This window comes from Crinia signifera, chromosome 8 (genome assembly GCF_055691185.1).
Source record: "Crinia signifera chromosome 8, ASM5569118v1, whole genome shotgun sequence".
Classification (NCBI taxonomy): domain Eukaryota; kingdom Metazoa; phylum Chordata; class Amphibia; order Anura; family Myobatrachidae; genus Crinia; species Crinia signifera.
The window spans coordinates 158,253,823-158,280,124 of NC_139224.1; the positions used below are offsets into that span (position 1 = coordinate 158,253,823).

General features: G+C 46.5%; 1 protein-coding gene across 1 annotated transcript in view; it reads right to left on the reverse strand.

Moving 5' to 3' along the window:
- Positions 1–4,593: 4,593 nt before the first annotated feature.
- The window catches only part of CCDC17 (coiled-coil domain containing 17), a 65,126-nt gene continuing 43,417 nt past the window's right edge, over positions 4,594–26,302 (reverse strand). Inside the window, exons 17-33 of the mRNA XM_083158243.1 lie at positions 21,386–21,478; positions 20,559–20,754; positions 19,457–19,560; positions 17,781–17,921; positions 17,386–17,543; positions 15,963–16,083; positions 12,987–13,103; positions 12,535–12,632; positions 11,627–11,797; positions 11,280–11,460; positions 10,508–10,690; positions 10,061–10,418; positions 9,832–9,884; positions 9,516–9,584; positions 9,238–9,456; positions 6,858–6,995; positions 4,594–4,632 (exon numbers count right to left, since the gene is read on the reverse strand). Coding sequence (XP_083014369.1) covers positions 4,594–4,632; positions 6,858–6,995; positions 9,238–9,456; positions 9,516–9,584; positions 9,832–9,884; positions 10,061–10,418; positions 10,508–10,690; positions 11,280–11,460; positions 11,627–11,797; positions 12,535–12,632; positions 12,987–13,103; positions 15,963–16,083; positions 17,386–17,543; positions 17,781–17,921; positions 19,457–19,560; positions 20,559–20,754; positions 21,386–21,478 — 2,439 coding nt within the window. The remainder of the gene's footprint in view (positions 4,633–6,857; positions 6,996–9,237; positions 9,457–9,515; positions 9,585–9,831; positions 9,885–10,060; positions 10,419–10,507; positions 10,691–11,279; positions 11,461–11,626; positions 11,798–12,534; positions 12,633–12,986; positions 13,104–15,962; positions 16,084–17,385; positions 17,544–17,780; positions 17,922–19,456; positions 19,561–20,558; positions 20,755–21,385; positions 21,479–26,302) is intronic.

Sequence of the window (26,302 nt, forward strand, 5' to 3'; positions counted from 1 at the left end):
ATACCCTTGGAAAATTACCTATAAGTGGAAACCTGCATGAAATTACAACTCTAATAGAGGAGACCTGCGGCGATCCCTAAGCGAGAAATCCGGTATCTGGAAGGTGATTGGCATTTGAGCACGCAGTGAGTGACGTCCCACGGCGGCTCCCAGCGCCGGCTCCCTATCCATAGGAGTTACGCTGGTGTGAGCAGGTACGGGACCATCGCCCATTTCATCCAGAGACGTCCAGCGCCGAGCCCCACTCCAACGGAGTCACACTGGTGAGAGCGGGTACGGGACCAACTTACCATCATCTCGTCCACTGCGTGTCTGCTCCCGGCACCGGCTCCCTTCCATCAGAGCAACGCCGGTAGAAGCGGACACTCTGCAACATCATTTCTCAATGCCGCACCAAGCCAGCAGCCGGTAATATATTATCTAATTGTTTGCAGGATTTTTCTTTCCACTATCTTCAGCCACAGAGGCATATGATCATCTAAAGAACAATAAGTTCTGTTGCAATAACTTTGCTACGTGCTTTCATATTCATCTGAAGTATATACAAAATACAAGGGAAGCTACAATTGTTTCTAAATGGGTCTGAGTTGCCCAGAAGGACATTATTAATATAATTGTTCAATTTTTTTGGGATGCTGATGCTTTTTATGAATCAATGAATATAGCATTTATTAATCCTTTTTAAGGTGTATGTAAATATTGTTTTATTATTTTTTTTACTATATATGTGATTTAGATGATCATCTTTATAATAAATAAAATTAGTAAATTAGATCAATAGAGTGCGCCCTCTGGTTGCTATTTATATTTTCTAAGGTTCAGATTTTTTTCTGTTTTTTTTGGGAGCAGCATTAAAGCTGTGGTTGATACTTAGGGGGAAATTTACCAATATGAAAAACCTAGTTTTTCGTATTGGTTGTTTCCCTACGACTGCATACGACTGTTTAAGTCGTATGCAAAGTCGTGTTCCGGAGGGGGATTTACAAAGCAGTCAGATACGACTGCTTTGTAACCCTCCGATGGTGTAATGATTCGTATTAGCGGCCGTATATACGGCCGCTAATACGAATTATTTCTAGCAGTCTGCACGGATCAAGTCAGATCCGTGCAGGCTGCAAGGTGTAAAAAAAAATAACAAAATAAATAAATTAAAAAAAAAAACGGCGTGGGGTCCCCCCCACAGCCATAACCAGCACCAGGCTGAAGGAGCCGGGGCCGGTAATTAAAAATCAGGGAGCCCGACAAATAGGGGTTCCCCGATTTTTAACAACCAGCCCCAGGCTCCAGGTCCGGGGCTGGTTCCCAAAATACGGGGGACAAAATGAGTAGGGGTCCCCCGTATTTTAAGAACCAGCCCCAGGCACAACCAGCCGGCAGGGTAATGTCACAGCCGGGGGACACTTATAATATAAGGTCCCGCGGCCAAAACATTCTCCCTACCGACCAGTCAGCCTGGCCAGGGGCCCTGGGGGAGTGGGGACCCCCCCAATGAAGGGGTCCCCCCCCTCCAGGACTTACCTGACCAGGCTGAAGCCTGGTGCTGTCCTCGATGCCCCTGGGCGGTGGGCATCGAGCTGATAAATGTTGTAAAAAATAGATAAACCATTGTTTTTTACTGTGGCACTACAAGTGCCAGCAAGCCTCCCCAGCAAGCTGGGACTTGGAGAACCACAAGTCCCAGCCTGCTGGGCATTAAAGGGCCCGCTGGCACTTGTAGTTCTACAGTTAAAAAAATAGTGCACAAAACACACTGACACACTTTTAAAATAAAACTTTATTACACACAAAGCCCACACATACTAATACTTACCTATCTTCTCTCCGTAGGTAGCCCTGATGTCCTGTGTCGGCGTCTTCTGGTCCTGTGTCGTCTTCTTCCTCCATGTCGACGTCGCTGTCGGCGATGGTGTCCCCGTCCGGATCCGAAGAAATCCATTTGGGAAGCTGTGGAAGGAAACCATACTCACCTGTCCCAGCGCGACGTAGTCCAGGTAAGGGTCTTTGCAAAAAAATAAACCGAAAACCCCGAAACCAAACCGGACACGACGGAGACGCACGGTGTGTTTACATCGTGCGGCTCCGCCTCCCGAATGCCGCTATTGGCCGCCTTGCGGCCTAGCGGCCAATAGCGGCATTCGGGAGGCGGAGCCGCACGATGTAAACAAACACACCGTGCGTCTCCGTCGTGTCCGGTTTGGTTTCGGGGTTTTCGGTTTATTTTTTTGCAAAGACCCTTACCTGGACTACGTCGCGCTGGGACAGGTGAGTATGGTTTCCTTCCACAGCTTCCCAAATGGATTTCTTCGGATCCGGACGGGGACACCATCGCCGACAGCGACGTCGACATGGAGGAAGAAGACGACACAGGACCAGAAGACGCCGACACAGGACATCAGGGCTACCTACGGAGAGAAGATAGGTAAGTATTAGTATGTGTGGGCTTTGTGTGTAATAAAGTTTTATTTTAAAAGTGTGTCAGTGTGTTTTGTGCACTATTTTTTTAACTGTAGAACTACAAGTGCCAGCGGGCCCTTTAATGCCCAGCAGGCTGGGACTTGTGGTTCTCCAAGTCCCAGCTTGCTGGGGAGGCTTGCTGGCACTTGTAGTGCCACAGTAAAAAACAATGGTTTATCTATTTTTTACAACATTTATCAGCTCGATGCCCACCGCCCAGGGGCATCGAGGACAGCACCAGGCTTCAGCCTGGTCAGGTAAGTCCTGGAGGGGGGGGACCCCTTCATTGGGGGGGTCCCCACTCCCCCAGGGCCCCTGGCCAGGCTGACTGGTCGGTAGGGAGAATGTTTTGGCCGCGGGACCTTATATTATAAGTGTCCCCCGGCTGTGACATTACCCTGCCGGCTGGTTGTGCCTGGGGCTGGTTCTTAAAATACGGGGGACCCCTACTCATTTTGTCCCCCGTATTTTGGGAACCAGCCCCGGACCTGGAGCCTGGGGCTGGTTGTTAAAAATCGGGGAACCCCTATTTGTCGGGCTCCCTGATTTTTAATTACCGGCCCCGGCTCCTTCAGCCTGGTGCTGGTTATGGCTGTGGGGGGGACCCCACGCCGTTTTTTTTTTTAATTTATTTATTTTTTCTATTTTTTTACACTGTAGCCTGCACGGATCTGACTGATCCGTGCAGGCTAAAACGCAAATAGAACAGGAAAATGGTGTTCTATTTTCCTGTCGTATTTGCGTGGGTGTTTCACACCACTAAGCAGCCGTATTGTCAGTACGGCTGCTTAGTAAATCAGAAACCACCATTCTTTTGAATGGTGATTTCTGTCGTATCCTATCGATGGTGTAGGGCATTCGTATTTGTAACTACAAATACGAATGTTCCATCTTTAGGACTACGAATTGTTGTATTTTTGGGATTGTAAATCCCGAAAATACAAATTCGTAAAAAAAAGGTGTATTTCTCCCTACGAATACACCTTTTTTCTACGAATCCATTTTGGTAAATGTCCCCCTTAATAAATTAAATTTAATCCTACAAAAAAGGTGTGCCTGATTATACCTTTAATAGGTATATACTATTTGGTTGTTGTGAAACTACAAGTCCCATCATGCCTTGCTTTTAGGGAATGCTAAAACTATGGCAATGCATGCTGGGATGTGTAGTTTCACAACAGCTGGAGGGCCACAGTTTGGACATGCCTGAGGTAGAGTATCCCTTATCCAAAATATTCCAAAAACCACAGAATATTCTGGGATTTCCCCCCTACACTTTTTTAAATATACTCTCCTCATCCATCTGTGTTCACGGCGGCCATCTGAATAATCTTCAGCGGCATCCCCGGTCCCAAGGATGCATTGCGCCGGTCATGCATCCTTGGGACAGGGGATGCTGTTGAAGACAGATCGGGGGAACCAGGTAAGTATGTTAAAAAATAAAATAAAAAAAAATCCAGAATAATTCCTTATCCGAAATGCTCAGGACTACAAACATTTTCGATAAGCGATACTAAAGTTGTAATGCATGATTCAACCTGGGTATTCTCTCCATGTATCAATTAAACTATTGCAACTTTTTCTTCTTTTACAAGACCCGATACTGTTTTTATGTTACATCTAAGATATAATAGTTTTGTTGGCCTCCTGCTGCTGAGGGCAGGCATATTAAACAAGCCTAAGCAAAAGACAACCAATCGGGCGAAAATATTATAATATCACCTTTTGGATATGATAATTAAAATGATTACGTGGAGCTGGTGGCTGCTCCCAATCAGCCGACTGAAAATTGCTTACTAGAACACCAAAGAAAATATGCACAGGGGTTAACGCCCCTGTAAATATCCCAGAGAGTGCCACACAATTGGAGAGATAATTATCGTAATAAAATAATTTATTGATAAATTCATATGAACATTATAAATCTATACCATTGGTACAAAAATATAAAAAACTAATAAAAATCAACATACACTTGCATACATTCCCTTTTATCTAAAAGTTCCAATTATGGTTGTGGTAATGATCTGCAATCATGAATGAAGATTTAGATGATAATCTAATGCCCAGTTTTGTGGTCCCCTGCTGTGTAATTGAGATGATAGTTGCAAGTTTTTTTGTCCACTTAAGATATTTTTCTTAGGCGTATAAAACACCTGTGTCATTCACATTTGGCAACTGAAACATAAATTTAAACTGAATGAGAACAGTCAAAGTTATGGGCCTACACAAGAATCGATTTAAGGGCATTTTCGAGATCGCTAAGAAAAGGCCCCTACATCGCTCCGTGTGGAGGGGCCATGGCGATGCACCGTCTCCCCCTGCACATCGCTATCTTCTGACAATATCCAGCATGTTGGATAAATCTAGTTAATCGCCGTAGTCAGTGCCAGTGCTCTCCACGAAAAACACTAGCCGTGACGGTTTCTCAGCACACAGTTCTGGCACATCACTGCGTGCTGAGCAACACTGCTGATCAATCTACATTGCTCAGGACGCTCAGCAGTGTCGCTACGTGTGCAGGCCCCATTAAAGACTTAAAAGGTAGACAGAAACCTACTGTAAAAGCAGTGTACACACAGGAATCAGCCTTGGCCATGTGTATCAAGATGTAGTATCAAGATGACTACATCCTGCCAACCTCAGCCAAATGAACAGTGTAGCAAGAATATTCTTGCCTGTACTGTCTATTTGGCTGGGCAATAGTGACGCTGCGGGGCCTTGCATCACTATCGCCCGCTGTGTACACACAGGGCGATTCGGGCACCTAATAAGTGATTTTTGGCGATGTAGTCAAAATTGCTTAGAAGAATTACCCCTTTAGAGTGAAGATAGGCAGATACGAATATGAATATCCTTACAAAGAAATAAGGATCAAAAAGGGTTGAGATTACCTGAAGGGTAAAAAAAGGGGCAGACTAGATGGGCCAAATGGTTCTTATCTGCCGTCAAATTCTATGTTTCTATACTGTATGGTATGTCACAAATAACAATCTTGTGAAGAACCAAGTACAGAACCCAGGTGGTCTAAAGGACCTCTGTAACTACATGTACCCAACAGATGAGGCTGAACCAACAAGGACAACAGCAAATTATCCTGCTTAGGAAACAGAATTATGTTATGAGAAACTATTTGCTAACTGTACAATTGTCTCTTAATTGGCGACACAGTAAGAATGTGCGCAGCCTGGATGAGTGGATGGAAGGTGATGGAAGTGTATTTCGATATTGGATTGAAGGAACCTTGTTTCATGTTGTGATTCCACATCTGCAGTTTTACATTTGGGAATCAATTCTAAATGCTGTATTCTGACAGTGATTTCATAATCTTCCGATAGCTCCAACCACTGTCTGTAACAGAAGGTACATTATCCGTTAGCTGCCTGCTCCGGTATTCTGCTCTGGGTGGTCTGCCAAGGTAGTGTCTGTTCTGTGGTTTGCTGTGTTCTCTATAGCCGGTGTGTGGTAGGAGGTTGCCAGATACTGAAATAGAAATGGTCGCATTACCTTTAGTATTATTGGCCTAATTCATGTTTGTTCCCAATGTCCAATTTTTAGGCAATGGATCGATCGTCAGACTGTGCATGTGTCGCAAGGTGCCACTGTGATCTTGCTTGTAATTAGGATAACATCGAAAAATGATTGACAGGAAGTGACTGCTCTGAGGTGTTAATAGAGTGTTTATATGGAGTGGTTGGCAAAATCATGGCGTGCATCTGCTGTCAGTAGCAAGCTTGTATGTACTAAAACATGGCGCCTGTGCTGCTACTATTGTGTCCAGTCTGCATGTCCATGAAACATTGCTTTTGCCTACAAACTTGAATTAGGCCCTTTGTGTCCTATTACTAAAGGGCCTTATTCAGAATCTGCCTTCTACACAATGGCCCTTATTCAGATCTGATTGCAGTACAAATTTGTTTGGAAAATGAGCAAAACCATGTGCACTGCAGGTGGGGCAGATGTTAATGTGCAGAGCGAGTTAAATTTGGGTGGGGTGTGTTGAAACTGAAATGTAAATTGCAGTGTAAAAATAACGCAGCCAGTATTTACCCTGCACAGAAACAAAATAACTCACCCAAATCTAACTCTCTTTGCACAATGTTAGATCTGCCCCACCTGCAGTGCACATGGTTTTGCCCATTTTCCAAACAAATTTGTACTGCAATCAGATCTGAATAAAGGCCAATGTGAGATGGTTTTCAATGCTCCTGCCCACACACATGCAATCCCCTATACATCTCTGATGTGTTTATATACAGTAATCACATGTGCACGAGACCCAACATCTGTAGGTCACAGCAGTCATATGACGTTGATATTTTTACAATAGTGTATGTGAGAGACCTCCCTATAACCTATTACTCTGGTTCACTTGGACTGTAATCATAGTGCCATCTATGTACCTGTCTGTACCACCTCACTATGAGCTTCTGGAACTCATCTTCGTTCCCGGCTGGTATAAGCTCAGAGAGCCGTCTTCCTCCGGGTTGGGCATCATAGGAGTCCGTGGTATTGGCTTGCAGGTAACTCTGAATTATATCCTATAAGACATAATGAGGCTTCATTACTAAGGTGCAAATACCCAGCCCAATGCCCTTTTGTGATAGCATAAACCCACAGGTGTAAGTTCATCCTAGTTGCCTGGAGGCAAGTTTGAATTTGGAGTCCTCCCAAAAAAAAAACACCTTATAAATGTGCGAGTGTGTCCAGTAAACAGATATACACATACTTCAGATGTATATAGATAAGGTCCCAGTCTACAGGGTCTGAAGCCCACAGTGAATTGCCTCTGCTAAGTGACAACATCTGCTGGGCCAGTCTCAAGACGACTGAGATTTAACGGTCTGTAAAGGCCGCCATACACTATGCGATTTGGCCCCGATTTCACCCGATCCAGATGGATCGGGCAGTGAAATCGGACCAAATCGCAGGTTTTGACACCCGGTCCGACCTGATGCGCGGTCCCGTGCGCATCGGGTCAGAGTCGGGACGTCGGACCGGCTGCACATAAGATAAATCTTATGTGCAGCCGTGGGGACTCTGAGGACACCGGCGAGGGAGGGGGGGGGGAGCCGGAGCAGGGAGCTGTCATGCTCCGTCCGGGTAGGAGGGGGGGGACACGCCGCTAGTAGTGCGGACGCTGCGGGGGACACAGGCGGCAGTGACATAGAGCCGGGCGGGGGAAGCCGGGAGCTGTCAGCACTGAAAAAAAGCCTGAGAGAGCGCTCAGCCAATCACAGGCTGCCCATTCATTGTATGGGCTTTTTTTTTTCCTCAGTACTGACAGCTCCCGGCTCCCCCCGCCCGGCTCTATGTCACTGCCGCCTGTGTCCCCCGCAGCGTCCGCACTACTAGCAGCGTCCGTCCGTCCCCCCAGCCGCCTTGCAGCATCCCCCGCCCGCCACCTCGATGTCCCCGGCCCCCCTTCTCCCTCCGCATTGCAGCTCCCCGGGAGTTGCAAATGATACATCGCATGCGATGTATCATTTGCAAAACTTGGCACATCAAGTGCCAAATCGTGTGTCCCCCTCCCGGGGAGCTGCAGGGGGAAATCAGGTCCGACTTGTCCTTAGGACAAGTCGGACTAATGTATGGGGGCCTTTACATGCAGAATCAGTGGGGTGGGTCCCATCTCACAATCCAGGAGCAGCGGTGGCACTGTTGCCAGGGCCGGCGCCACCACTAGGCAAATCTAGGCATTTGCCTAGGGCACCGGCCACTGGAGGGCAGTATTTCGCCCCCCCTTGCCACCCGGGTACCTGTCCTGCGGCGTATATGTGCGTAAAAGCTGGCGGCAGCGGGGGGTCCCTGCAGTCAATAAGAAATAACGAGCGCTATCCGCCGGGCTATGCGGAAGCGCTTCTGTTTTGGAAACACTGAGATTCAGCCAATCAGCTTGCGCCGTGCGGCCAGTGTTTCCAAAACAGAAGCGCTTCCGCATAGCCCGGCGGATAGCGCTCGTTATTTCTTATTGACTGCAGGGACCCCCCCGCTGCCGCCGCCGCCAGCTTTACAGCGCCGCAGGACAGGTACCCGGGCGGCAGACACCGGGGCGCCCCCACCCCGACTTGCCTGGGGCGCTCTGGTGCCTTGCACCGGCCCTGACTGTTGCTTACAGCGGCACAGGCTGAGTGTTCCTAGGCGGGAGCAGGTGGTAACGGGGCTCCTGCGACAGAGATGTTTAACTCTGCAATGGGAGTGGCGCGGAGCTCTGTTGGAAGAGCAGTGACCACACTTGGATCCCTCTGAACCACACAGGTGCTGCTGTACACGCTGGTGCCCCTTCAGGGCTTAAAACCCAGAGACAGGCATCTCCACTTCCATTGGCAGTTACGCCCCTGCACAAACCTAGTTTTGGCCTAATGCACCTAGGTACTTAGGGTCTAATTTAGCATAGATCGCTGATGTGAGAATTGGCAGTGAACCCTCTTGCTAAATTTCTAGAGAATTGCAAATGGATCGCTAATCGGGATCCACTCTCAAATTCATACACAATTCAAGAACCATCTTATTGCCCTCTGCAACTGAGACGGGCTAAAAGTGGTCAACGCTGATGGTAGAGACCAACCCTTAAAACACCCGGGCACGCCTGCGTTTTCACAAACACACCCAGAAAATGGCCGGCATGTGCAGTCATTCAGTATTCACTCGATTTGCGCACTCTCACAGCAGCGATACATGCTGAATGAGCCCCTTAGTGCTCGGCCCTTCAGAGTAATGGCTACAATCAGACAATGGGATGACATTTTTTTAATATTTACAGGTACCATTTAGGCTACAAACCTGTGGCCTGTAGTCTGCCAGCTCGTCCTGGCGTCGCCCGTCTGCTATTCGGACAGTCAGTGACGCCGCTGTCACCCTCTTGATCTGAAAAGTGAGAAGAGTATTGGTGGGGACTGAATGCCTGTATGTTATATGTAGAAGACTCTGTATATTAATTGCATTTAGCACTGTAAGCAGAACACGCATCTCCTCTACATACATGTGACATGTCTGTTTGCACTACGCCGTAATGCCAGGCCGACCATCTCTGGTGCCCGGGAGATGGAAACGCTTCTTACCATTTCCTTCTGCTCCAGTTCCCGTAACTTTGCAGCACAGTCTGCGGATCTGAGTGTACGTAACACTGTCTGTGGGAGAGTATAGACAGACTCATAGTGATATATAACAAGGATATGCTGTGTATGGAGTAGGAGATATGTACTAGACTTGTCTGGCTAGATTGATCTTACTAGATACATCTGTGCAATTATATGAAACATTACGGCCAATTCAGACCTGTTTGCAGCCTAGCGAACATACTGAACGAATTCTGGCCCTAACGAACAGGTCTGAATAGGCCCCATTGTGCATTAAAGAGCTGATTATAAGTCAGACGTAAGTGGCACTGCGGACTGATCTCTTGTCCTTCAGGGTCAGCAAGTTATAATCTAATATTGTAAACACAGCGTAAATAAGTGAATTGATGTAGATTGTCCATAATATTATCACAGTCAGCAAATGTATTAGACTGAATAGCCAGACAAATCAATGGCTAAGGCAAATTAGGAATGCTCATTCAATGACAGGTCAGTTTCTCCAGATAGCACTGGTTAATGCCTATAACAATATAATCTATCCACTGGTGACACATGGGGGATGAAGCAGCATTTCCATAAACCTGGCCTGCACTGACTTCCGGATTTGTGCACACCGGCTCTAGATAGATAACTCACCAGGCTGGGCGTTCCTTGGTACAGGGGCAGCTGGTAAACCCCCAGGTTGCAATAGCTTTTGTAAAAGACCCTCAGGGCAGTCCATGCCTGTGAATCTGGTCTAAAGGCAAATGGATTTCCCCCCACTGCCGAGGTCTCCGGCTTGGACAGTTTGGGGTCTGAGCTGCCGCCTTCTGTTTCTGTAGCCAGAACCTCATGCAGCTGGAATATCACTGTCAGATATTTATGGAACATCCGGCGGGTAAAGGTCTGTGACAAGTACAAATGAGATAATGCAGCACCAGCTGTAACGGCACATGATCTGTGGAACTCCAATGAAATATTACCCGGGTACCTACCTTGAACCCATCCTGCCAGACAGGGCATTTCTGATCACTATCGAAGTCAAGCGCATCCACGGAGACAGCACGGTCATACTTAGCCCATGGGTGACCATAATAAAATGCAGCTGGAGGGTTGAAGCAAATATGGGCAAAGGTGAAACCTGACCATGGTAAATTGTGGGCAGCGTCCACCGAAACCTGCAGAAATACAAAATAAAGCGCTGACATTCGGAGCAGAAGAATAAAGCAATGAATGAGCAGATAAGAACTTTGAGATGCCATTTTGACTGGCTACATGTGAGTCTGTCTCTTTTAGGCACTTTTCACTAATGAGCACCAATTTTTTTCATTGTGCCACCAGTGTGCTACCTGTAGCCAATCAGGTAAGTTGCACAAGTGTACAACCAACCGCCAAAATTTAAAAATCCACAGGTTACCTGTAAATCATTAAATCCACTGTATCAGAATGTTTGTAACACAAGTTCAGCCAGTCCGTGTATTAAACCATTCAGTTGGAGGATAATGAACAATTACATAGAGTAGGCACCTATGTTACAGGCTACGGGGCCCATTTATCATTCTATATTAGCCGCAAATATTAAGTATCCCCCGAATGTATCCGGAGGGACTGCAGCAGGAATCTATGCTCCCTGCTGCAATCCCTCCTGTACCATTGCCGGTCCGCGAAGCTGCCAGATGTATCAACATCGGGCAGCATTGCATCCCCGGGCTACCGCCATTCTGAGATGACGGTAGTCTATAGGCTACACACCGCACCTCCTCTCACCTTTATTCCTGACATGGCATTATACCGGGACACACAGGACAGACGGAAGGGACGGGGAACGTTTTTCATCATCTCCACAAATGTGTCCTGCACCCAAGTAGAGAGCTGCTCATCTGAGACCAGTCTCTGTCCACCGCTTCCGGCCAGCAGGGGAACCACTTCTCTCACCTGGATCACTGACCTGCATAGAAAACAGAGGAAGACTGACCTGAGGTGGCATGCATCAGGGTGGGCAAAACATGAAAAAATGCTCAAAACATACACAGGTGATACTGTATGTCGAGGAAAAACGGCTGTAACTTTCAGAACCGGTGGTTATCAGCCAGTGGCAGCTCTGACATCTCTACCTCTTCATCATTGCTTTGTACAGGAGGATTTCACCCTGGGTGGGCTGAGCTGTGTCAGATAGATAAACTCCTGTCGAGTAGTCAGGATGCTGTTTGATGGTCGGCAGATCCTGGCTGTTACCATTAGTAGCTTTCCTAATGCGGACTAGTAACGTGGCACACGGCACCATCCTGCACAGGAGAACAGACCCAAAACATGGAAGAAGGGAAGAGATTGTCATTAATTAGCGGAATTTCCTGTTCTCAAAAGAAACGGTCATGAATCTTAAACAACTAAAGCTTCCATTGTACTTTATCAGTAATTAGGGAACAGGGGCCAATAATATCCAGCTTATTAATGCCTGAATATTTTCTGCAACCCCTGCTTTGTACAGTACTTCCCACATAGACGGAGTTACAAGAACTCAACTGTTACAATTATGTGTAAGTGTAAAAGAGCATGTGATGCCCATTCTATAGATTATCTATACGTGTATATAAAAGGCTAACTACTCCTCACCTCTATGAGGTGAAGTACCGCAGTGACCACTAGAGGCCACTCGATGGGCCAAATTACTCTTTTGTGTGGTAAAAGAGGCCATAACAGAAAATGAAAGAAATGTTTGCAGTGACACTGATCTGTTTCAAACTTTCTGGATATGGAGAGAGGGAGCTGTGAAGACAGAGATTGGTCAGAACAGATAGGGACCAGTGATGGGGGGGGGAGAGTGTGTGGGGTAAATAGGGTCACCGCTCAAAGTGAATGTAAAAACTGTCACAGCTCACAGTGAAAGTACATCGCAGAAGCCGTCATTTTGACAGGCTTTTAACTATTATCATATTTCTCTATGGAGCTTATGACAGTGCAGTGTATCAGTAGCTGTACTGGGGTATATCTAGGGAAGGGTTGGCTATGAGCTAATTCTTACCATCCTGATGAGGTCAAGGACTCCACGGAGAAGGGCTGATCAGTAGGAGGGGGTCTGTGGTACACACGGATTTGGTGAGCCCCATTGTTTATGGAAACCTGGAAATATAATACCATTTAGTGGGGCACGGTACTGCTGAGTATCAGTAAAGAGTTCCACAGGATTTGGGCTGATACAAAGGGTGCGAGATTGGGAGCCGTTGCTGGAGTTACAGTATAATGCAGTTTGCAGCAGCACATTGCACCCTTCGAGTTAAAATAGGATTGACCACCCCCACTAAGACTGGATTTACAGAGTGGTGCGGGGAATGGGGAGCAGTGATGTCTAGTATCATAACTGAGTGAGTGTGGGGGAGGGGGGGAGTTAGCAGACATCATTTCTGGTAATCCTGTATAATATAGAAAAAAAGCTCAATTTACCCTCATCTATAAAATCAGCCTGGATGAACTCACCTGTGCTTCTGCAGAGTCCGATCTAGGGACCCTCTGAGTTTCAGACTCTACAAACAGATTAACTGCAGCCCAACCAATCAGCGACAAATCCCGTGTGAATCGGTCAATGGTATAAACCTGGAAGAGATCAGACGGGTATTACCATAGTAACTGAAGCTTCCTCTTCTTCAAATCACCGGGATGGTGGCGATTTCCAGCTAATATGGTGCATAAATCCCATTGGTTCTTTTTCGATTTTTGGGTTATATTATACTGCATTCACTATTTCGTGTAATGCAAATGCCCTGTGATACAGCTCTGTGACCAGGAGCCTCAATAAAACAGACATAAATGTTATTGCTTGGATTAATTTAAACAATAATGATGGGATGGGAAACAGGCCAAAAAGCTTAGAATGCAGTCATCTTATTTACTCTGAGTTTACTGGTCCCACCTCTTGAATATGAACCAACCAATCCCCACAGTGCATTTCGGCACAACTCTGAATAGCTGTCAGTCCCTCTGTATCTGTTGTATTACGAATCCCATATAAGAGTGAGCGAGCCGCCGATCCCAAAAATGTGAACCGTCATTCTTTTACTTTCAGTTTCGTTTTTTCATTACAATGCATTTGCCTGAGCTCAGCACTGCCACCTGTGGCAGCTGAGATGTACTAACTCTGGAGACTGAATACAGTGCTCTTGGTGCGACACTGCGTCTACCTTCAGTAATAATGTGGAGGTGGGGGGCAGGCTGGGTGCATTTATTCTGTATATAGCTGGTTATGGCTCTTGGTGCGGTACTGCGCCTACCTTTTGTAACAGGGTGGAGGTGGAAGACAGGCTGGGTGCATTGATTATGATATAGCTGGCTATGGCTCTTGGTGCGGTACTGCGCCTTCTTTCAGTAACAGGGTGGAAGTGGGAGGCAGGCTGGGTGCATTGATTCTGTATACAGCTGGCTATGGCTCTTGGTGCAGTACTGCACCTACCTTCAGTAACATTGTAGAGGTGGGGGGCAGGCTGGGTGCATTGATTCTGTATACAGCTGGCTATGGCTCTTGGTGCGGTACTGCGCCTACCTTCAGTAACAGAGTGGAGGTGGGAGGCACAGTAGCGCACGCAGGGGGGGGGGGTTCTGAGTACCCAGAACACCCCCCCCCCAGGAGTCTAAGGGCCTTCAGCTGAAAGCTGAGGGTCCCCTCTTTCCATGGATATACGAATTGTAAAAATCGGCCCTTGGGAACCGGAGATATCTGACTTCAAAGCAGTGGTCCCCATCCACGCCTGTTAATTGTTATTCCCAGTCAGATATTTCAGGTTCTGTCTGACTTAGAGTTTTTTTGAGGGTATATTCCAAAAGCTGGGATTCTCCCCCTTTGAGGGACACTAGTAGCTTGTTTCTACTGTTCCCAGAACCAGAGATATCAGCCTTCCAGCAGCTGGTTACTGCTCCAGCTCCACACACCTGGTATGTAGTTTTATATACTCGTTGGCAGATTGCTCTGCCTCCTGAATTTTGATCCCCTAGTCCCCAATACCATTTGGTAGGTGGGATTCTCTAGTTTTTAATTCCATTAAAATCTAAGAAATCTATTTCCGGGAACTGGAGATATCTGCAGTCAAGCAAGCTGTCCTCCCACCAGAAAATTATGAATAATAAGCCCACTCCACTATACACCCCTCCTCTGCGTATTACACATCCTCTACCACCCTGGAAGTTATGTATCCGGGCCCCTTCATTCAGCCCAATGCCCCCTTCTCCCACCATCTGTGCAGTAAAGGGGTAATTAGTGGAAATTGCTGATCCAGGCCCTACATGCTGAGCGATTGATATAATACCCCCTACCACCCGCAGGACATCAAAGCTTCCCCCACCCCTACCGCTGGAGGATCGGTAGGGGCCCCAATACATTGCTATACCCAGGGGTCTACACTGCTGTTGACGCCCCTGTATGTATGTAAGTATGTATGTATATATATATATTTATTATTTATATACATTTGGTATATCTATAATACTTTAACTGACCCGGCATATACTGGGTCACCTAAGTGTCCATCTCCGTGCTTTGCTCCGCCCCTCTGGAAACCCCCTTCTGAAAATCCTGCGTTTGCCACTGAGGCAGGCTGGGTGCATTGATTCTGTATACAGCTGGCTATGGCTCTTGGTGCGGCACGGCACCTACCTTCAGTAACAGTGTGGAGGTGGGAGGCCGGCTGGGTGCATTGATTCTGTATACAGCTGGCTATGGCTCTTGGTGTGGCACGGCACCTACCTTCAGTAACAGTGTGGAGGTGGGAGGCAGGCTGGGTGCATTGATTCTGTATACAGCTGGCTATGGCTCTTGGTGCGGCACGGCACCTACCTTCAGTAACAGTGTGGAGGTGGGAGGCAGGCTGGGTGCATTGATTCTGTATACAGCTGGCTATGGCTCTTGGTGCGGCACGGCACCTACCTTCAGTAACAGTGTGGAGGTGGGGGGCAGACTGGGTGCATTGATTCTGTATACAGCTGGTTATGGCTCTTGGTGCGGCACGGCACCTACCTTCAGTAACAGTGTGGAGGTGGGAGGCAGGCTGGGTGCATTGATTATGATACAGCTGGTTATGGCTCTTGGTGCGGCACGGCACCTACCTTCAGTAACAGAGTGGAGGTGGGAGGCAGGCTGGGTGCATTGATTCTGTATACAGCTGGTTATGGCTCTTGGTGCGGCACGGCACCTACCTTCAGTAACAGTGTGGAGGTGGGAGGCAGGCTGGGTGCATTGATTCTGTATACAGCTGGCTATGGCTCTTGGTGCGGCACGGCACCTACCTTCAGTAACAGAGTGGAGGTGGGAGGCAGGCTGGGTGCATTGATTCTGTATACAGCTGGCTATGGCTCTTGGTGCGGCAGGGCACCTACCTTCAGTAACAGTGTGGAGGTGGGAGGCAGGCTGGGTGCATTGATTCTGTATACAGCTGGCTATGGCTCTTGGTGCGGCAGGGCACCTACCTTCAGTAACAGTGTGGAGGTGGGAGGCAGGCTGGGTGCATTGATTTGTATGGAGTAGTTGTAGAAGGGATTAAATATGTCACTGTTTAAATCTATCCCGGTGCAGATGTCAGGTCCAATTCTGGCAAAACAAAACCAAACAGCAACATGACACATAAAAAGAAACCAACACTATTACCCTATGGAAGTTATTCAATGAGCGCTACCATAAAAGGACGTATTCGGGCAGGAGGACATCAATCATTTCTGCTCACAACCCATACAGCTGTAGGCAAGGACGAGCGATATTTCCCATCTGTAACGACTCTTTGTGCGCAGGGCCAGAATTTAAAACAAGGTTTGTTATATATAAGGCTATCTACTCCTCACCTCTATGAGGTTAAGTACCACTCAAGGCCACTCGACGGACCAAATTACTCAGAAAATAACAGCAATTGTTACAGGGACACTGATCTGTCTCAAACTAACTAAATATGGAGAGAGAGCTGTGAAGACAGAGATTGGAGGCAGGAGCAGATACAGTAGGGACTGGGCGTGGGTTGGAGTGTTTGTAGGCTAAAAACTGCCACAGCTCAAAGTGACAGAAAAACTGTCACAGTTCAAAGTGAAATTACATTGCAGAAGCCGTCATATTGACGGGCTTTTAACTAGTTTAAATAATAATTGAATAACCACCAATAAAGTTACTTCTTGCTAATGCTGTTTGTATAATTTTTGATGAAGATACAATGAAACTGCTTTCATTTTACTAATGATTTTCCATACTTCTGTTGACAAAGATTCTGAGGTGGGAGTAGAATAAATAAGAAACAGTAAATGTGCACCTTGGTAGAACCATGCTGCGCTGCAGGTGGCAGATTTAACATGTGCAGAGAGTTAGATGCCAGAGGCGTGTCCTAGCGTGTATAAATAAACCGCTCAGTGGGGGTTATTCTAGTTCACTCTTTCTGACAAATTCCTTCTTAGATGGACAAAATCATGTGCACTGCAGGTGGGGCAGATGTAACATGTGCAGAGAGAATTAGATTTGGGTGGGTTTTTATTTCAAAGTGAGATCTATATTGCCGTGTAAAAATAAAGCAGCCAGTATTTACTCTTCACAGAAACAGAATAACACCCAAATCTAATTCTATCTGCACATGTTACATCTGCCCCCCTGCAGTGTACATGGTTTTGTCCATCTAAGAAGGATTTTTTCAGAAAGAGTGAAGTAGAATAAGGCCCAGAGTGTGTGGGCTGCATACAAATGCAGCCAGTGTTTACCTTGCATGTAAACAAATAATTGTATTTCCCCCTGGCATTGCAGCATGGTTTGTCCAGGTGCAGTTACCGGCTTGTTTTTGCTTTACTCCCCTCTCAGAACCAGGCCCAATGTTCATGTTCAGGTAGCAGCGCAACCCCCAATATTGGCTATTCCACTTACTGGTCGTAGTTTTTGTCAAATATTCTCCCAGTCACGCGAGTGACAGTGACCGCATCAGGCAGAAACCGCGCGCCATCGATGAAGAGTGTAATAACGTCATTAGTAGAGGAGTACGGCTCTGTAAGGGGTTTTCTCCGGGAACGTGGGATATAAACACCCTAAAAAAAGAGAGATAATGTTCTGTATTAATCCTGGTGCAACGTGACCACAACACTCAAATGCATTTATATCAGTGCTGATACAAAATACAGCTGATAACAGAGAACAATAGCGTGTGTGTGTGTATGTTACATTGCAGTAAATGTAAATTCAATGTTCCTTTGGGGCTTATTCCCGTATGATTTATATTACCAATATTAAGTGACAACCTTTATATTACACTGTGCACAAGTTACCTCCGGAGCCACTTTGCTGTCACTGTCTAGGTCTGGTGAGTCGGGAGGGAACGGGAAATCAGGTCTTATGGAACTAAATACACAAAGACGAACCCTGGCGCTTCCGTAGGGCTCAAACAGCTCCCCAAATCTGTCCGGGTTCTAAGCAGGAGGAAAAATGACACTGTAAGTGCATAGCGTCTGTTAGGGTAAGCAAGGAGCAATAGAAGACATTATTTGGGCTGCATGATGTGGAATATATCACATGCATGGGAAGCACAAGGTGTTACAGCCGTGTATAGAACATTGTGGTTTCCAGGGTGCAGTCCTGAAGTCAGGTCAGTATGGTGTCAGGAATCTGTATTCAGCCCCAGCTGTACTACATGTCCCAGCAAAACAGTTCTGCAACAGGAAGAACATTGACCTTCTGTCACCATTTATAGGTGTCGACCTTGTCACTGTCAACCATTACTGGTCAAACAAGTGACTGTTGACCTAGATATTGTCGACTCAGGGAGCGGATACCAAAAGAACATGCCTTGTGCCACATTGCTGCCTATAGTATGCCATGAAGTCTGTTGCGGCACATAGGGAGATATTCTGGTTGATTCACTCAGATGAGAATTTTCACCCTTGCGAGTCGCCAACCATCGAATGAAGTGGAGCGTACACTCATATCTAATACCCCTTTTACACCGCCGAAAAATCCGGGTCAGCGGCGGGTCAGACCCGGATCTTCGGCGGTGTAAATCCCTAACGCCGTGTCCCTTTACACGGGACTTCTACCCAGGTCCTGACCTGGGTAGAACACAGCTAGGACCTGGGTAGAGGGCGGTGTAAATGGGAACGTCGGGTCGGATGACCCGGCTCCCATTTACATGAATGGGGAACGTCCAACCTGCGGACCGCAGCGTCCGCAGGTTGGACGGGTTGTCAGCCTGACACTGACAGCCGGCGCTGCTGTCTGCTATACCCTGCAGACAGCGGCGGGGGAGGGAGGTGAACGGATGCCTGTGTGCGGCATCCATTCACCTCCTGTGCGACAGCGGGGGGGTGCGCGCGGGGACTGGGGGCAGCCCAGCAGCTTACCTTAGTGCTGGGCTGCCCCCAGCAGCGTTCCGGCGGCAGCGGTGATTGGCGCTTGGAGATGACATCATCCTGTCATCTCCAAGCACAGGGAGGGGGGGCCGGGTGCGGGCCGGGCTGTCCGCCCGGTGTAAATTGCACTAAACGCCGGGTCGCACCCGGCTTGAACCTGGGTCTAAAAAAGCCGGGTGCGACCCCGCGTTTTGGTGTAAAAGGGGTATAAGTGACTCTCAGGTCACTTAGATTTGCGCGCACCCTCGGGAGGAAGTAGGCGGGCAGTTGACATCCGGTGATGTCAGATGTGCGCCCCCCGGCACCTACGTCACAGCCCGATTACCATGGGAACGCCCAGCGTTTAAATGGTAACACCCATGAAACACTGGATGTTCCCATGAGCGCGACTATCTGCCGCCACCCCACGTCCCCCACCTGCAGCCTTGGGTGCGTGCACCCGGTGAACAATCAATATGCACATGTGCAGAAACGAGGCTGCAAGCATCTGTCCCCATGCGAATGAACGCCAGCTGCGAACGGACCAGAATAAGATCCATAGTTTCTTACATGTACTGCATTCCCAGCAGCCCAGCTTACGTATTACATATAATACTCACAATGCCAAACAGACTTAGCACAGGGGGTGCTGGGCTGTGGTATAGTGGGAGGTCATGGGTCCCTGTGTCCCACACAAGCTGGTGGCTTCTGGCATCAGCAATATCTAAGGGAAAACAATTGAATAAAAGTGATAAAAATAATCTTACATATAGACTATCAGCGTTCGCACAGAGGGCGGCAGGCAGTAGGCGGACAGGGGCACATCGGGGAGATTACAATTTAATTTAAGGAGGCCATCAGTTTTAGGGTTAAATCAGCCTTAGAACTGATTGCTGCTTTAAATTTAGCCGCAGTCTCGCCGTAGAACCGAAAGATATTACACATAGGGCCTTATTTTGGTTCATTCTTTCTGACAAAATCCTTCTTAGATAGGCAAAACCATGTGCACTGCAGGTGGGGCAGATGTAACATGTGCAGAGAGAGTTAGATTTGGGTGGGGTTTTACTTCAAAGTGAGATCTATATTGCAGTGTAAAAATAAAGCAGTCAGTATTTTCCCTGCACAGAAACAAAATTACTCACCCAAATCTAATTCTCTCTGCACAAGTAACATCTGCCCCCCCCTGCAGTGCACATGGTTTTGTCCATCTAAGAAGGATTTTGTCAGAAAGAATGAACCAAAATAAGGCCCTTAGAGAGATCCGTTGCCGGCAGCAGGAAATGATAATATAGATCAGACAACATAATAAGCTGTCACTCTGCACAGCGAACCTTATGTGTCAGCATATTTCTGATTATTATTATTATAATCATTCAGGACTTTAAGCAAGAGCTTTAAAAAGTTGCAGAGCTCTGAATTTAGAAAAGTGGCGATTGCAAAAAAAACAGGTAACAAAAAAACGAAAATCAAAAACGACATTTTTTTTATTCAAACCAATAATTATTTTTGCTTTGATCGTAAAATAAACGTATCATATCCAGTGATCCAGGCGCACATCCACTGGGTCTTTCCCTCCAACAAACAATACGGAACACTTGTCATTTAAAAAATAAATTAAGAATAATTAACTTTAAAAAAAAAAACTGTTGAATTCATCCCATATTCCTACTGTATATCCATACAGTGAGGTGATTGGTTGCACGACCCTCCTGGTTGTCTTACCTGCTTCTGGGTCAAGTGATGCTGGTCTAGTGAGTCTGACAACTGTCCAAGCTGCTGCCCACTCCTCGCTGGCCAGTGATGGCTGCAGGCTCTTCCTCTGATGCCATGGAGCCCAGGCTGAGCTGCCCCCCGGCCAATGGTAGAAGCGCAGCATCAGCAACATATCTTCTTCAGGAGAGACATTGCTGAATATAGCCTGAGAGGGCGAATGTGCCACAATATACAACACATTTACTATCCCAGATGTCAGTGCAGGATGATACATAAATCACTATAGAAGTACTACTGGTGAGAGATGCAGTGCTAACATGTATCAGTTGGGGGAGCTGTTTTGGTAAGGAATACACAGTCGTCCTTTCTAGCTGGCAAAGGGGGTGTGGTATCTCATAAAAAGGGTGTGGCATTGTGGGGAAGGGGCGTGGCATTGTGGGGAAGGGGCGTGGCATAAAAAATCAGTTTACTTGGCTTGGCAAGGCATATAACAATAATATATGATATAACCATAATAGAGTTATACAGTATTATTATCATCAAACATCTCAGGTCTGCAGATCGGGGGCGGGGCTAAAATGACATTTAATCCTTTCCCCTCTCTGTGGACCAGTAAATTCCGGTATTTGTTTCAGCGGGGAAGGGGGTGCAGGGGCTCCGGGGAGCATGCGCGAGACTTGCTCACCTTTGAATTAGTGTATATTCCCCTCTAACCAATACATTTTCTTCCCTACAAACTTTATCAGGATGATAATGAATCCTACAAGAGTAGTCCTGTACTGATCACCTCACACTTTCTGCCTTTGCAGGAATAAATATATTAAAGTGCTATATACCTCTTGTTCTCCAAAGATGAAGTAGCCATGCTGGATGCCGGAGCTGACGGCAGATACAACACAAGTCATCCCCTTCCCCTGGGTGTGTATCACCTGCAGAGCCGCAGACCACTCATTACTCCATAGCCGCTCACATAGAAATCATGGAAAATACACTTATATAGGCTACAGCCACTCTGAGGGCTCAGGCATTAGTCACAAGAATTCAATGTACTAGGACCTAATGACATCACTGGGGAAGCAGCCAATCAATTCACTGGGATGATGTCTGTCAGTGATGTAACTAGTCCCTAGTGAAATGATAGTCTATATATATATAAATCTTCATGTTGCGGTGAAATGCGTTAGTATTGTTTTGATAAGTGAAATTATTAGCGGTTTACCCACCAGTTCGCTACTGTTATTTTATCACAATACAACAATATTGGTCTTCCATCTACTTTATATACCGGCTTAGGAACCTTGTATACACTAGCGGCAGGTTCTTTAAGAGAGGCGGCTTTAGTGTACAAATGGAGATGGTCTTTCATATGGGCGTGGTTACATGCACAAACTCGACCGCTCACTTAGGAGGTCATACTTAGACAGGGTACCTGCACCCAACTACTATAGAGGTGATACAAGTTTCAATGGTGCAGCAAACGCACCTGGTATTACTGCATGTACGGATGCTGACAGTGGGCATCTCAGTCCAGACCAAGCATTTGCATAGCGTCGTAAATGGAAGACCACCAGTAGACACAGCTATGGGTGCTTCCCCCAGCACCTCTGAATCAGGACCACAATGTTTTGCTTTGTGATAGGTGTATGTATTATTTATTAATTTATTTATTTACAGTTTCTTATATAGATCAGCAGATTCCGTTACAGTGTCTTATATAGCGCAGCAGATTCCGTTACAGTGTCTTATATAGCGCAGCAGATTCCGTTGCGCTTTACAATAGTAGACAGTGATAAAACAAACTGGGTAACAACAGACAGACTTGGAGGTAGGAGGGCCCTGCTGCAAGCTTACAATCTATAGGGGCATAGGAGGGAAACACAAGGACAGGCACCAGTAATAGCATAGCAGTCCCACCAAGTTACAAGTCCAGAAGGGAAGCTATATAATACATAAGTGCCTCAGAGGGTTATGTGTGAGGTATATAAATATGATAGGCTTGCCTGAAGAGGTGAGTTTTTAGGGAACACTTGAAAGTTTGGAGGCTAGTGGAGAGTCTTATTGTGCGTGGAAGGACATTCCATAGGATGGGAGCAGCCGGATGAAAGTCCTGTAATAGTGAATGGGAGCTAGTGATCCGTGCAGAAGAGAGACGCAGATCTTGTGCAAAGCGAAGTGGCCGAGATGGGAGATATTTTGTGATAAGTAGAGAGATATATGCTGGTGCAGTATGGTTAATAGCTTTATATGCTAGTAGAAGTGTTTTATATTGAATACGGTAAGATACAGGTAACCAATGGAGGGACTGGCAGAGCGGATCAGCAGACGATGTGAGTCTTGCAAGGAAGATCAGCCTAGCAGCAGCATTTAAAAGGGATTGTAGTGACGAGAGTCTGTTCTTTGGAAGACCAGTTAGAAGACTATTGCAATAATCAATGCGGGATATAATGAGTGCATGGATAAGAGATTTGGTAGTGTCTTGTGTGAGATACGGTCGTATTTTGGATATGTTTTTTTGATGCATGTAACATGATTTGGAGACAGATTGAATTTGAGGAAGAAAGAAAAGGTCAGAGTTGAGGATGACCCCTAAGCAACGAGCTTGTGGGGTAGGGTAGATTGTCGAGTTGTCAACAGTGATGGAGATATCAGGATGATAACTGTTCTTAGTTGGCGGGAATATAAGTAATTCTGTTTTGGAAATATTGAGTTTGAGTTGGCGAGAAGACATCCAAAATGAGATGGCAGAGAGACATTCAGAGACTCGGCCCAAAACCACTGGTGACAACTCTGGGGTTGATAGATTTGAGTATCATCTGCAGATTTGAGTATCATCTGCATAAAAGTGATACTGAAATCCGAAAGAGCTGATTATTTGTCCAAGCGAGGAGGTATAGATTGAGAAAAGCAGAGGACCTAAGACTGAGCCTTACAGAACTCCGACTGACAGAGGTAATGAAGAGGAAGTAGAGTCAGAGAAGCGAACAGTGAAAGAGCGATCAGATAGGTAATATGTGAACCAGGAAATGGCTGTATCATTAAGACCTAGAGAGTGTAGTGTAAAAGGAGAGTGTGATCCACAGTGCCAAACACAGCAGAAAGATCTAGAAGAATAAGCAGTGAGTAATGGCCTTTAGACTTAGCAGTTACAGGATCATTCACCACTTTAGTCAGTGCTGTCTCAGTGGAGTGTTGAGAGCGAAAGCCTGACTGAAGCGGGTCTAATAGGGTGTTAGAGTTAAGAAAGTTTGTCAGGCGAGAGTAGACAAGTCTCTCGAGTAGCTTGGATAGGCATGGGAGCTGAGAGATAGGACGATAGTTAGAGAGAGAGAGAGTTAGGGTCAGAATTGTGTTTTTCTCAGAATGGGAGTAATCACTGCATGTTTGAGCAGAGATGGAAAAGTACCAGTAGCAAGGGAGAGATTGCAGATTTTAGTTAGATTTTTAATGACTTGTGCAGGTATAGGATCAAGAGGAGAGGTAGTAGAGTAGGAGGATAAGAAGAGTGCGGATACTTCCTTTTCATTTGTGGGCTCAAACGAAGAGAAAGTGCCAGAGGGTTCAGGTGAGGAAGAAAGAGGGTTAGAGATTGTGGAGCATACCATTTCAACTCGGATGTTATCAATCTTGTCCTTAAAGTAGGAGGCAAGTTCTTGTGCACTGATGGTAGCTGGTGGGAGGAGGGGGAGGGTACAGAAGAGACTTAAAAGTGTTAAAAAGTCGCTTAGGGTTGGTGGCATGAGAAGAGATGAGAGATTGGTAGTATGTTTGTTTGGCCGTGTCCAAAGCATTGCAGTAGGAGTGGTAGCTAGTGTGAGAAAATCAGTTATATTACGAGATTTTACGCCATTCACGTTCCACTTTACGTGACTGATTTTGTAGTTGTCTTGTTGTTTTGGAGTGCCACGGTTGGCATCTAAGCATATGTGGAGTATAATGGGTAGCTGGAGCCACTTCATCCAGGGCTGTTTCAAGAGTCTGGTAGAGGTGGGAAACAGCAGTCAGGAGAGGTAAATGTAGAAATTAGTGAGAGCTGTTGTTGGAGGGAGGTGGAAAGTTGTGGAAAATTAATAGCATTAGTATTTCTGCGGGTTAGAGTAGGCATGCATGATTTCTGTGTCAGTGAGCTTGGGGTAATGGAAGAGAGTGAGAGGATAATGAGATTGTGATCAGAGAGAGGGAAGGGAGTGTTAGTAAAATCAGAGACACAGAGCACAGCCTGGTGAAAACAAGGTCAAGGCAGTGGCCTTCCTCATGAGTAGAGGCGTCGGACCACTGGGAGAGGCCAAGAGAGGAGTTTGGAAACCCAGGAGGAGTTTATCACCCAGGATGATAGTGTAGATGTCAGAGGATAAGAAATGGGGGAGCCAGGCAGTGAAATCTTCCAGAAATTGGGATTTGGGAAGCCCAGGTGGGTGATAGATAGCAGCAACACGCAGAGAGAAAGGGGAAAAAACCCTAATGGAGTGAACTTCAAATGATGTAAATGTGAGTGAAGGAACTGGTGGTAGAACTGAGTATGTGAAGGCTTGTGACAGTAATATACCAACTCCACCTCCTTTACAGTTACCAGGCCTGGGGGTATGAGTGAAGTGGAAACCACCATGTGACAGTGCGGCAGGCGAGGCCGTGTCTGATTGTGTGAGCCAGGTTTCTGTAATGGCCATCAGATTGAAGTTGTGAGAGATGAAGAGGTCATGGATGGATGTTAATTTATTGCAAACAGAGCGTGCATTCAATAGGGCACATTTAAGTTGTTTGGTGTGTGGTGGGAGGCATGTGATATTTAGGAGGTTAGCTGAATTTCTAGGCTTGTACACTTTTCCAACTCATAACTGAAGTGTAATGTTAAGAAGATGGGAAAATATAGGGCAGGACTTATAGATGTTTGGTAATCCAACCGTGATCGCAAACAATCTCTCAATAGCGGTTGTGGCGGCTTCCTCACACATATTACAGACAAGGTGGAATGCACTTTAAATAGATGTAGTTTTCAAGATCACACAAATTCCCTTTGTTCCATTGATTTCTTAAGCTTCATAAACTCACTTAAGAGCCATTTTTAAAAACATCATACCCTAATTGGTACATGTTATGGTACTTGTGTATTTGCAGGGTGCCCAATTTGCATATGTACGCAGGCGTAGTGAAATCACATCGCATGGCTGGATTTCGTGCCGTGGGATGCGATGCGATCTCACTAGTTAATATGGTACTTGTATATTAGCACGGCGCCCGTTATGCAGTTAGCGTAGCGGCGCTGTCGGAATCAGCGTAGTGCTGCATAGATAGCGTAGTCAGTCAGAAGTAGCGTAGTGTTCCCGCTTCCTGTCAGATTCAGTCAGAGGTGAAGGAGAAGTGACTGCGTAGCGGCTGCAGAACCTATCACAATGTTCACATTGCCGCAGACAGAGGAGGAGGTAGTGGTTTTGGTACTTGTGTATTTGCAGGGCGCCCACTAAGCTATTTACTTAGTGGGCTATTCTGCATAGTGAAATCGTATTGCATCGTATGGCATGTTTTCGTGCCGTGCCATGCGATGCAATCTCACTAGTTAATTTATTCACTGCACCCTGACCGCCGATTGCATCTCATCACATCACACGCAAAATCACATGCGATTTTGCATGCAATGCGATTTAGCACAACACCCCCAGAGTACATTTCTATGTGATGCAATGGAATTTAGCACGCCCCCACTATACATGTCACCCCGAAGCGTGATGAGCGCAGTGACGTGGATAGTGGGGGTGTGC